The 13,436-nt window shown below is 43.1% G+C and overlaps 1 protein-coding gene and 1 long non-coding RNA gene across 2 annotated transcripts in view; one reads left to right on the top strand and one right to left on the bottom strand.

The window, feature by feature from the left end:
• The window catches only part of LOC122563903 (uncharacterized), a 222,279-nt gene extending 214,190 nt beyond the window's left edge, over positions 1-8,089 (bottom strand). The window contains exon 1 of the long non-coding RNA XR_006315770.2: positions 7,627-8,089. This is a non-coding gene — a long non-coding RNA (uncharacterized LOC122563903). The remainder of the gene's footprint in view (positions 1-7,626) is intronic.
• Positions 7,223-13,436, top strand: part of rps6kb1a (ribosomal protein S6 kinase B1a) — an 85,129-nt gene continuing 78,915 nt past the window's right edge. The window contains exon 1 of the mRNA XM_043718122.2: positions 7,223-7,387. Within this exon, the coding sequence (XP_043574057.1) occupies positions 7,310-7,387 (78 nt within the window). The 5' untranslated portion in view covers positions 7,223-7,309. The remainder of the gene's footprint in view (positions 7,388-13,436) is intronic.

The following is a 13,436-nucleotide window of genomic DNA, read 5'->3' as shown; positions in this document are numbered from 1 at the left end:
GTGAGAAATTACAACTGCAGCTGAAGGCAAAACGACAGCCAAAAATTGGTCATTCTAATCCAGAATTAAAACAAAATCCCATTTGAGCAATATTTTAAAAATTCATCAGAACAGGAGATTATTTTAAAATATGTAAAAGTGGAAAATGCATGAAATACTTAGCAGGTGAAGCAGCATGTGGAGAGAAAAATAGAGTTAAAAACATAAGCCCAGAAGACATAGGAGCAAAAGTATGCCATTCAGCCTATCAAGTCAGCTGCACCATTCAGTATCAGCTGATCTCATAACCCTCAACTCTACTTTCCTACCTTCTCCTCATAACCCTTGATTCCCTTACTAATGAGAAATCTATCACAGCTTTGAATATACTTAATGAGAAAGTGAGGACTGCAGATGCTGGAGATCAGAGCTGAAAACGTGTTGCTGGAAAAGCGCAGCAGGTCAGGCAGCATCCAAGGAGCAGAAGAATTGACGCTTCGGGCATGAGCCCTTCTTCAGGAATGAAGAGAGTGTGCCAAGCAGGCTAAGATAAAAGGTAGGGAGGAGGGACTTGGGGGAGGGGTGTTGGAAATGCGATAGGTGGAAGGAGGTTAAGGTGAGGGTGATAAGGTGAGTGTGATAGGCCGGGGTGGGGGTGGGGGCGGAGAGGTCAGGAAGAAGATTGCAGGTTAGGAAGATGGTGTTGAGTTCAAGGGTTGGGACTGAGACAAGGTGGGGGGAGGGGAAATGAGGAAACTGGAGAAGTCCCCCTCCCCCCACCTTGTCTCAGTCCCAACCCTCTGTGAGAAGACGTTGAGTAGATTGGATGTGTACTCTTTGGAATTTAGAAGAATGGGAAGATTCATAGGGGATTTAACAGGGTAAATGCAAAGAGGTTGTTTCCCATTGTGGGAGAGTCTCGAATCAGAGGGCATAATCTCAGAATAAGCAGTCACATAGATAAGGAGGAATTTCTTCAGAGGAATCTGAAGGCTAGCATCCAAGTTCACACTACTCAACGTCTCCTCAGTGACAGTCCCTTCATACTGGATGAACAGTTTTGGAGTTCTTATCAAAATAAAAATGTACTGACACTGGGGGAAGTCCAGCCTGTTGAAACTTTTTTGGACTGCCTCCAATGTCAGTACATTTTTATTTTGATAAGGGTGCCAAGACTGTTAATCTGGTTTTCGAACTGTGCTTGGTCTAGTACTTGTATAGTTTTAGCAAACCTTCTTATTTTTATGCTCCACGCCCTGTGAAATAAAGCCCAACATTCCATTTGCCTTCCATATTATCTGTTGAACTTGGATGCTAACCTTTTTTGATTCATGGAAAAGAACTCAAATTCCTGTGTTCCATAGCTTTCTACAGTCTTTCTCCATTTAAATAACATTCAGTTCCTCTATTCTTCTTGTCAAAGTACATAACCCCACATTTGCCCACTATATTATTTTTTTCCCACTTACTTAACCTGTCAATATCCTTCTTCAGAGTCTCTTATGTTGTCCTCAACATTTGTGTTCCCATATATTTTTGTCATCTGCAAAGTTAATTTTTGTACATTCATTTCCCTCATCTAAATCAATGTTTATTATAAATAATTGTAAACTGGCATAGCATTCCACTAGTTACAGGTTGCCATCAAGAAAACATCCCGTTATCTCAAATTTCAAACTTCCATTAGCCAGCCAATTCTCTTTCCATGCTGATATACTATCCCTAATGCCAGGGGTTCTTATCATATTAAGTAGCCTAACATGTGGTTCCTCATCATGTTCCTTCTGAAAATCCAAATATATTACATCTAGTGCTTCCCCTTTATTTTCCTGTTTAGAGTCATAGAGATGAACAGCATGGAAACCGACCCTTCGGTCCAACCTGTCCATGCCGACCAGAGATCCCAACCCAATCTAATCTCACCTGCGAGCACCTGGCCCATATCCCTCCAAACCCTTCCTATTCATATACCCATCCAAATGCCTCTTAAATATTGCAGTTGTACTAGCCTCCACCACATCCTCTGGCAGCTCATTCCATACACGTATGACCCTCTGCATGAAAAAGTTGCCCCTTAGGTCTCATATCTTTCCCCTCTCACCCTAAACCTATGCCCTCTAGTTCCGGACTCCCCGACCCCAGAGAAAAGACTTTGTCTATTTATCCTATCCATGCCTCTCAATTTTGTAAACCGCTATAAGGTCACCCCTCAGCCTCCGACGCTCCGGGGAAAACAGCCCTAGCCTGTTCAGCCTCTCCCTATAGCTCAAATCCTCCAACCCTAGCAACATCCTTGTAAATCTTTTCTGAACCCTTTCAAGTTTCACAACATCTTTCCGATAGGAAGGAGACCAGAATTGCATGCAATATTCCAACAGTGGCCTAACCAATGTCCTGTACAGTCACAACATGACCTCCCAACTCCTGTAGTCAATACTCTGACCAACAAAGGAAAGCATACCAAATGCCTTCTTCACTATCCTATCTACCTGCGACTCCACTTTCAAGGAGCTATGAACCTGCACTCCAAGGTCTCTTTGTTCAGCAACGTTGTTACCTCCTCAAAGGATGCTAGTGAATTTGTCAGGCATGATTTCCTCTTCACAAAGCCATGTTGACTCTTCTTAAGCAAATTAACATTTTTAATGGTCTGCTATTATATCCTTTATAATAGACTCTAAAATTTCCCCAATAACAGAAGCTAAACTAACTGGCCTATAATTATGTCTTTTGTCACCTTCACTTTCTGAGTAAGGGTGTTTCATTGGCAGTTTTCTAATTCTCTGGGACTTTTCCAAAATCTAAGGATTCCTGGAAAGTTACTACCAGTGCATCAACTATTTCTTTAACTACTTCCTTTAATAACCCAGGATGCATCCCATCAGGTCCAGGGGACTTATCAGCTTTCATGTCATAGTTTCCCTTGCACTTTTTTCTCTAATGATAGCTATTGGATTTACTTCCTCTCTTCCTTTTGCCCCTTGAATATTGTTTAATGAATTCAGGAAGAGACATGAATAAAGAAAATAACATCAAGTGATTGCAGAAACCTTTGCTGATAGGAAATCAATTATAGCTGTAGCACAGGCTTTAGTGTGAATACAGGGTGACCCTACATTGAGATTTTAGTGTCTGGAATGTTGATGTTGAAACTATAAAGGTGAATCTTGGTAATATTTGTAATCATGCCACTTCAAATGATTAATGTTTAGTGAAACATAATTCATGGTTTTCTTTTTCATGTTTTTCTATGTTCTTCCTTTGAAAGTGCATTGGCAGCCTCTTATGAATACGTTCCATGCTTTTGTAAACAAAAAGAGAAAAAAGATTTATCAAGCCAGGTCTTACACTGGGATCTGACTTGTCCAGCATTACCCATAAATAGGGATCATGACAAAGCTGGGCCTCTTTGCCAGATTAAAATTAGTTGAGTTCATAAGAAATCTGAATTGTGAAAAAATATGATGATATGGTGGTTCTGAGCACAGAGGCAGGAGTTGTTGTGAAGTATGTTATGTGAGTTGGAATTGTAAATAGCTTTGGCTGTACCCAAGATGTTTCTAGGAGTAGAGAATACAACAGGGAGGAGAAAGCAAAGATTGCATGTGCTGGAGATCAGAGTCAAAAAGTGTGGCGCTGGAAAAGCACAGGTCAGGCAGCATCCAGGGAGCAGGAGAGACGACATTTTGGGCATAGGCCCTTCATCAGGAATGTAACAGTAGAAAAATATAACAGTAGACCATTTGAAATATTTGACCAAGGCACAACTGAGAGATTTAGGAGACAAATTGAATGTAGCAAAAAGGCAGGCTCTCATAGGGACGAGATAGTTAATTGATTACCTTGCACTTAGAGATAAAAAGAGAGAGCTCTAAAATTAATAAGTCACACTGAAGTTAACTAAGATTACAGTTGAAATTTATAAATAAAACTTGAATTTGAGGGAAAAAATGAATTATAAGAAAAGGGGGAGAAAAGGGAGATGGAAAGGGTTGGAATTGAAAAGAATGATGAACAGAGAAGAAATTTAAAAAACACCTACGTCTCAAGCTTCTGAGAAAAATTAGCCAAAATTTGGGAATTTGCCAAAGGTATTTGAAGTCTGTGATAATTACAGAACATTAAAAGATTTAAGCTTGAAATCCTGTTGTTGGAGATGAGGTGTCATTACTGTTACATCTCTCTGGGAAACTATTGGACTAAATTAATGAACTATGAAGTGAGTACTCTATACAGAAAATAATCACTGAATGTACCATCATAATTAGTAAATATCATGACAGGGAAGATTGTCAGGAGAGAAGTGTATTTGCAATGTTAAAGAAATAAGGAGTGAAATAAAAATAAATCCAACCATTTGAATCAGAAATTGAAAGTTTTAAAGTCAACTTCTCTTTAGTGAGATTGGATAATGTGAAGATGTTTAGGAATTTAAATAGAATATTCAACTCTCCCAGAAAAATGACTTACAAAAGTGATTACAGAACATTAAATCAATTTGTGTAAATAGGATAGAGCATACATCTTTGGCCATATGCTGTTAACTTAGGGTATGCATCACCTATCAAGCAACATCCTTACAGTTTCAATGTAGAGAAATGAGGGAAGAAATCAAGTTTGTGATAGAAAATGACAATTTATTTGAGTCAAGGTATATTGTGATGAATCAATATGATTCATATTAGATTTCATAATTGGAGAAATTTATCGAGAGTTTTGGATATGCCTGTTCTGTTATAAAAATGATTTATTAAAAGGATTTTGTCAAGTTTCATTAACCGAAACTGAAAATGCTTTTCAAAGGTACCCTTTTATTGTGCTTTCTGTGGTGGATGCGTGATGAAGTTTCATAATGTATTGTTATTGTTTGAGATCTTGTGTTGTAATATAGAGGAAAATGGATTTTGGTCTTGAGTTCTATGAAGATCAACTTTTCATTAGAGAGGTCAGAAATCCAATTTTTGAACAGTGAGCCTGAAGCGTGGAGAGATAAGTGAGAGGAGGGTGGGGGTGGGGAGAAAGTAGCATAGAGTACAATAGGTGAGTGGGGGAGGGGATGAAGGTGATAGGTCAGGGAGGAGAGGGTGGAGTGGATAGGTGGAAAAGGAGATAGGACAAGTCATGAGGACAGTGCTGAGCTGGAAGTTTGGAACTAGGGTGAGGTGGTGGAAGGGGAAATGAGGAAACTGTTGAAGTCCACATTGATGCCCTGGGGTTGAAGTGTTCCGAGGCAGAAGATGAGGCGTTCTTCCTCCAGGCGTCTGGTGGTGAGGGAGCAGCGGTGAAGGAGGCCCAGGACCTCCATGTCCTCAGCAGAGTGGGAGGGGGAGTTGAAATGTTAGGCCACGGGGTGGTGTGGTTGATTGGTGCGGGTGTCCCGGCGATGTTCCCTAAAGCGCTCTGCTAGAAGGCGTCCAGTCTCCCCAATGTAGAGGAGACCGCATCGGGAGCAACGGATACAATAAATGATATTAGTGGATGTGCAGGTAAAACTTTGATGGATGTGGAAGGCTCTTTTAGGTCCTTGGATAGAGGTGAAGGAGGAGGTGTGGGCGCAGGTTTTTCAGTTCCTGCGGTGGCAGGGGAAGGTGCCAGGATGGGAAGGTGGGTTGTAGGGGGGCGTGGACCTGACCAGGTAGTCAGAGAGGGAACGGTCTTTGCGGAAGGCGGAAAGGGGTGGGGAGGGAAATATATCCCTGGTGGTGGGGTCCTTTTGGAGGTGGCTGAAATGTCGGTGGATGATTTGGTTTATGCGAAGGTTGGTAGGGTGGAAGGTGAGCACCGGGGCGTTCTGTCCTTGTTACGGTTGGAGGGGTGGGGTCTGTGGGCGGAGGTGTGGGATGTGGACGAGATGCGTTGGAGGGCATCTTTAACCACATGGGAAGGGAAATTGCGGTCTCTAAAGAAGGAGGCCATCTGGTGTGTTCCGTGGTGGAACTGGTCCTCCTGGGAGCAGATACGGCGGAGGCGGAGGAATTGGGAATATGGGATGGCATTTTTGCAAGAGGTAGGGTGGGAAGAGGTGTAATCCAGGTGTGGGAGTCGGTGGGTTTGTAAAAAATGTCAGTGTCAAGTCGGTCGTCATTAATGGAGATGGAGAGGTCCAGGAAGGGGAGGGAGGTGTCAGAGATGGTCCAGGTAAATTTAAGGTCAGGGTGGAATGTGTTGGTGAAGTTGATGAATTGCTCAACCTCCTCGCGGGAGCACAAGGTGGCACCAATGCAGTCATCAATGTAGCGGAGGAAGAGGTGGGGAGTGATGCCGGTGTAATTACGGAAGATCAACTGTTAGCACTGCTGCCTCAAAGTGTCAGGGACTCCGGTTCAATTCAAACCTCAAGCGACTGTCTGTGTGGAGTTTGTACATTCTCATGTCTGCGTGGGTTTCCTCCGGGTGCTCTGGAGGTCCTCCTAAGATATGCAGGTCAGCTGAATTGGCAATGCTAAATTGCCCATAGTGTTCAGGAATGTGTAGGTTAGGTGCATTAGTCATGGGAAAATGTAGGGTAGGGGAATGGGTCTGGGTGGGATACTCTTCAAGAAGGTCAGTGTGGACTTGTTGGGCCAAATGCCCTGTTTCCACACTGTAGGGATTCTATTATGATTTTCTGATGTGGATGTGGACAAAGTCAGAAACCACACAACACCAGGTTACTGTCCAACAGGTTTATTTGAAAATACAAGCTTTTGGAGTGCTGTTCCTTTGTCCGGTAGCTAGAATGAGCAGCACTCTGAAAGCTTGCACTTTCAAACTAACCTGTTGGACCAAAACCTGGTCACAGTCATAGACACGTACAGCACGGAACAGAGACCCTTCGGTCCAACCTGTTGTGTGACTTCTGACTTTCTATTTTCTGATCAACCTGCTCCGAGATCTTGCAACACACTTCTGGTGACAGGTCAGACTTGAACCTGGGCCTCAGAGGTAAGGGATACTACCACGGTGTTCCAAGAGACCTTCAATCGCAGTCAAGTCTGACCCAGAAGGCAGACTTGGAGAGCTGAATTGCTCTTCCACCTCCCCCTCTACTGTCGGCTCTAAGGACGTTCTGCACCAAGCAGGCTGGTCGAGAGTGCGCATGACATTGTTTTCCTCCATCCCCTTCCCCACACAACGTCGCCCCGCAGTGCACGCGCACGTCAGCTCTCCCTGGAGGGGAGGGATGGAGCCGGCGAGCGGAGGCGCGCCCCCTCGATCCACGGGCTGCGCATGCGTTAGCAGCGATGGTGGGCGAGTGGAACCCATGAGGGAGCGAAGCCGGGGAGGGGGAAAAGCGAGAGAGTGACACACGGAGCGAGCGCGAGAGAGAAAACGAGCACGAGCTGGAGACATGGCCGGGGTGTTCGACATCGACCTGGACCCCGAGTACCAGCCGGAAGAAGCCATCTCGGACGAGGAGCTGGAAGGGGTAAAGAGAAGAAAGGGAATTGGCGCGTTGGGTTGGGTGGGGTGGGGATGAGGTAGAGGAGAACCCGGTGTTGTCGCCGCCTCAGCGGAAGGCGAGGCCTGTGGAGTAGGCCCAATGGGAGGGAGGGAGAGAAATCTTGAAGCGACCCCTCCCCGCCAACAATAAGTGGCCCGAGAGGGAGATTGAGGCCCAGGTTTGGGGGATTGTGGAGAGCGGGATTAAGGAGGTTGTGGGCCTACCTGCTGTATTAGGGAGGAGCAGCAGCTCTGCGCGTTCGGAACCTCCACGATCCACGGCAGGTGGGGAACTGAACGCCTGGAGCTCGCGACAGCCGCCTCGCGCCGGCCTCGCTCGTGGCAGCAACTCCTTGGAGCTCGAGGAAAGGAGGCGACCAAGCCCAGAGAGAGACAGGTGCAGACGTTTTGAACCATGAAGTAAACCCTAGAGAACGCATAAGCAACCTTCGCAGGATTGCCTTTTATAAATGGGATGTAGAAACACCGGATAATATTCACCAGGTGTACGTGTGTTTCCAGTCCAGCTTCGGGTCATACAGTTATGCGGGGTTGTCCTCAAACCCGAAAGAATTTTTAATTTTGTATGAGACTTTTGCCTTTTTCAGTACAGTTTTCCCTCCTTTCCCGTATCTGGGGAAATTCACGCAGCATTTTGTTGTAGGAATCTTTTCTCAACAGTGATACATCTTCCTGTGCTCGCAACGTGGCGTTGCTGTCTGCACCTGTCCAATGTCGATGATTCCCCTTGACTCAAGCTAGGAGAAAATTGCATTCGATAAAAATTTTGGATGTCGAGGCTGACTGACCACATTAGCCATTGCTTCCCTGAGTAGACTGCAGTTTAAAATTAGAGTTGTCTATCAAGTGCAACTGACTAGTTATCTTCTAAATTACTCCCCGCTAAGTGTAATTAATGATACTTGAAACATACGTTTTGTGCCTATATTAAAATTTGAATGTGTTGCAGCTGATTGAGCTGTTAAGAGAGTATGTGGAATAGAAAAGTTAATCCTGGTATGCCTTGAAGGTACATCGACCCCTTTTCCCTGTATCAATTTGTTCTGTCTGAGAACAGAATAATTGAGTAAGTTTTGTGGTAATTCTCCTAAATCCATTGTAAGTTTTATCTGATAGAAGATAACACTTGTGATGCTCAGGTCAACTGACTTGTCATGTGGTATGGCATTTAGTTTGGGGAAAGGTGAGCACTGTGTGACTCCAGTGTGATTTATAGAATCATGACACAGTTAGGTAAGGGGTACATGTAGGGGTATGGGTGGGTTGCGCTTCAGCGGGGCGGTGTGGACTTGTTGGGCCGAAGGGCCTGTTTCCACACTGTAAGTAATCTAATCTAAAGTTGCAGCTTAGGATGACCCTTTTTGGTCTGTTGTATCCATTTTGGCTCTCTGCAAACAGAACCCCATTAGTCCCACTCCCCAGCCTTTTTTTCCCCACTAGAACCCTACAAATGGTTTCAAATAACTGTCCAATTTTAACTTTTGAAATCCAAGTTTAAATCTGCCTCTGTCAGATGCTCAGGCAGTGCATGTTGGATCCACTAACTACGTAATGTGTAAAAATGGATTTCCTCATGTCATTTCTAGTTCTTTTGCCATCCTGTCTATATTGTGTGAATGCAGCTGCAAAATATCCACAAATTTGGCTATTTATGTTGTGACTTATACATAAAATGTACCTGTGATTATTTGCATGGTGAGTTTCTAATTCTAGTTTCACTGTTTCAAAGTATTGAGCAGGTGCTACATGCTTTTGAAGGAGAAATAAATGAACAGTCTATTGCCCTTGACTGTTCTTGCACACCTTCTGTGCTTTGTTCTAATGCAGCCTTGGCAGAGATGTGCTATGAATTTTTTTGCCAGTAAATTGAAGGAAAACTTTGCGTGCTTAAAACAACTCAGCCTACAACTGTACTGGTTCTCATCAGATATGGAATTCATTTAATGATTGTAATTGATACTAAATAAATTTATTCAAAGTTATAGATGGTTCGCTTCTTCAGGATAATTCTCTGCAAAGTTTTGCTTTCTTTCAGTGCAAAGTTAGAATTATATAATGAAGATTTCTCAACTAGATTTTGGTTTAGAGAAATTCGTTTGAGGCAAGCATTTGAAATCTGGATTCTCTGTTCATGTCTGCATGATATTTTGTTCAAAACTTTGTTTTGGCTGTCTTGCATGCTCTTCTGAAGGTACTGATTTGTATTTGAATGCAATTCACTAGATGAACTTTAGTTCTTGCCATTATTTGTGTGAAAGTTGTGATTGTGACTGAATCTGGTCCTGTTAGCAGCACGGATGACAGTTACAAAAAATACTGCAACTTCCATCTAGTTGCAACAAAAGGGCTGAAGAATCTTTGGAGGTTTTTTTGGTGCCTGATTAATTTTTATATAATACTTCAGGTTTGGCTATTAGCATTAAATTGAAATTTCGACTTTACAAGGTATCTTATCCTTCAAATCTTCAATTTCTTTGTCCTGGATACAGTGAAGCACGTTGAGTGCTGCTTGAGATTCACTCATCCAGACAACTGGAGAGTATTCTATCATGCTTGAGTTGAGGTGTGTGAATTGTGATGAAATATTTGCATTAGTATTCCTAGTCTTCAACATGGTCTTGTAGCTACAGTATTTATATGGCCGGCCTAGTTCAGTTTCTGGTCAATGGCAACCTTGAGGATGTTGATAGTGAGAGGTTCAGCAATGCCATTGAATATCAAGGGATGGTGATTAGATTGACCATCTCCAAAAAGAGAGTATGGTGTGAATGTTATTTGCTGCTTTTCAGCCGAAGCCTTGATATTATCCAGATCTTGTTACTTTTGGAAATGGACTATTTGAAGAGTCACAAGTGGTGGAGAACATTGTGCAATCATCAGGGAATGTCCCTATTTCTGACTTTGATGGATTGATGAAGCAGCTGAAGATGTTTTGGTCTAAGTCACTCGTGAGGATCTCCTGCAGAGACATCCAGGAATTGAGTTGACTGACCTCAACAGTCACAGCCATCATCTTTTGTGCAAGATCTGACTGCATCCAGTGGGGAGAGATTCCTGATTCCTAGTCATTCTAGTTATGCTAGAGCTCCTTAATGCCACACTTGGTCAAATGCTACCTTGATGTCAAGGGCTCTCACCCCCCCCCCCCCCCCCCTCAGAATTTAATGAGACCTTGGTTGCAAGATGTTTTGAAGGAATTTGTGTGTGAAGCTTAGAAGACTGAAGTGTGTCCATCGTGGAACAATGGGACGAGGTGAGTGCATACAATGCTAGAGCTTATAAGAATTAAAAATTTTGGGATCTGTTTGTAAGATTGAAGAAGTTTTTTTGAAGTGCAAAGCAGCAATATGATTTAACCTTTGGATGAACGTTTTAATTGGAAGTGTTGGAAACCAGAACCATTGTAGTTTGGCAATGTTAGGACGGAGTGGAGCTTAAAACATAGAACAGTGCAGTGCAAGAGGAGCCCATTGTGCCTATGCTGCATCATTTAAATGAGCTTATTACTGCCCATTCCCTTTCCAAATTGCTGTATATTGAGTATATACCTTAATCCATTTTGAAGGTGATTACTTCTCCTTGTGCTGGCTGAAGGAGCGGTACATTCCAGATCTTTGATACTTGGTGTCTAAAACACATTCTCATCTCATCTTCAGTTCTTGTGCTAATTACCTTAAATATGTGTCACCTAGTTGCCAGTACCCTGTCGGTGGAAACATTTTTCTTTCCAAACTCTATTTAAAATTGTTAATTTTGAATGTTAATCTTTTAGTTGTAAGAAAAATATCAGCACCACAGTAATTGAAACCACTTGTCCTTCCTATTATTGTAAATATTTTCTGCCCCTGTCCAAGTGAATGGTATCCTGCTCAAAGTATGAGGCCTAGATTAGACCCAAAATTGTAACTGAACCCTAACAATTAGTGTGGATGTATTGGAGCTGGTAGTGGAATTTTGATTGACTTGTGTGGGAGATGGAATCTTGCCACAGCAAACAAAGAAGGATTTTAACTGTGGGCAGAAACAGGCCAACTGAAGGGACCAACAGTAACTTTGGTTTTGATACTACATCGGAGGAATTTATGGTTTTTCTAAGTCTATATATTGGCCTAGCAGATGGATGACACCATTAGAGATGAACCTTCCAACTCGACACTGCCCGCTGGAATGGTCCTACCAGTCCATCTTCCTTCCCACCTATCTGCTCCAACCTCCTCTTTGACCTATTACTTTCACCCCCGCCTTCATCTACTTATCGCTTTTCCAGCTACCTTCTCCCCAGCCCCACCCCCTCCCATTTATCTCTCAGCCCCATTGGCCCACAAGCCTCATTCCTGATGAAGGGCTTATGCTTGAAATGTTGACTGTCCTGCTCCTTGGATGCTGCCTAACCAGCTGTGTTTTTTCAGCACCACACTCTTTGACCTAGAACTGGGCGGCACGGTGGCACAGTGGTTAGCACTGCTGCCTCACAGCGCCTGAGACCCGGGTTCAATTCCCGCCTCAGGCGACTGACTGTGTGGAGTTTGCACGTTCTCCCCGTGTCTGCGTGGGTTTCCTCCGGGTGCTCCGGTTTCCTCCCACAGTCCAAAAGATGTGCAGGGTCAGGTGAATTGGCCATGCTAAATTGCCCGTAGTGTTAGGTAAGGGGTAAATGTAGGGGTATGGGTGGGTTTCGCTTCGGCGGGTCGGTGTGGACTTGTTGGGCCGAAGGGCCTGTTTCTACACTGTAATGTAATGTAATCTAATCTAATCTAATCTGAAAGCAGGTTCTGGACCAGAAATGGTAACTTTGTCTTCTCTCCACAGCTGCTGCCAGACCGGCTGAGTTTCTACAGCAATTTCTGCTTTCAGAATTCCAGTCTCCACAGTTCTTTTGTTTTATTTGACTATTCAGAGTATTGATGTGCTGACGTAGCTCTCCTGTCTGCTTTGCTTGTTATGATTGGTACATTCCACAGGAAGTTGCCTAAAATGCATCTTTCTTGGAGAAGCGTTATACCCCAAGCTAAAACCTACCTATTATATCCAGCAAAGAAAGACTTCTACTTTTATACCGTCTATGTACACATAATTAGATGGTTATGAAGAAAAATTAATGTACATGGTGAGTGGATTTAAATAATGTACGTGGCGAGTAGAATTTAAATAATGCACAGTAGGCTCGGTTAGACAAGTGTGTTTAAGATTTTGAAATAATTTGTGGTTAACGCTTATTCATGCGTTGGATCATCTCAACTATTTTGTAATGGAGTTCCATAAATGCTGGAGTGTATCATTTTTGCCAAGTCTTTTTCTTCTGGTTAGCACTGTCGCCTCTGTGACAGGGACCCAGATTTGATTCCAAACTTGGGTCTGTTGGAGTTTGTATGTTCTCCCCATGTCTGTGTGGGTTTCCTCTTGGTGCTCTGGTTTCCTTCCAAAGATATGCATGTTAGTTGGCTTGGCCATGTTAAATTGTCCATAGTGTCCAGGGATGTATGGGTTATGTGGATTAGCCATGGGGAATGCAGGATTAGGAGTGCAATGCTGTTGAGGGCTGGTGTAGACTCTGGTTTGAATGGCCTGCTTCCACACTTTAGGGTTCTATGAAATACTTGGTAGGATGCTTGGTAGGTGATTGAGCAATTAGAAATTTAAAGCAGAAGTTTCTGGAAATATTTGGCAGATTTGTGGGGGAAGAGACAGGGTTGACCTTGACCTTTCTCCAAATGCTGTCAAACCTGATGATATGCAGCTCTTTTTGTTTTTGCATGCAGAAATTATATTTTTGTTTGGTTACTTGGAACATAATAATAGTTCTGGTACAATGAACCTGTTCTTGAATGGAATTTGTCCCCATCCATATACTTTGTGTCTGTTATTTCTCTCTTGAAAAGACCATTATTTCCTTTTTGTACTTCCCTATGCCAGGATGTCCCTTGTGAAAATTTGAATGTTTATAGTTTTGAAAACTATTGAAATACATAAACTAAAATACCACATTTGAAACGGATGAAGTATGATCGACTTAT

This window comes from Chiloscyllium plagiosum, unplaced genomic scaffold, assembly GCF_037043375.1.
Source record: "Chiloscyllium plagiosum isolate Xiang-an unplaced genomic scaffold, Cpla_swu_hap1 HiC_scaffold_31, whole genome shotgun sequence".
Taxonomy (NCBI): Eukaryota; Metazoa; Chordata; class Chondrichthyes; order Orectolobiformes; family Hemiscylliidae; genus Chiloscyllium; species Chiloscyllium plagiosum.
This window is presented reverse-complemented; position numbering and strand designations above follow the sequence as displayed.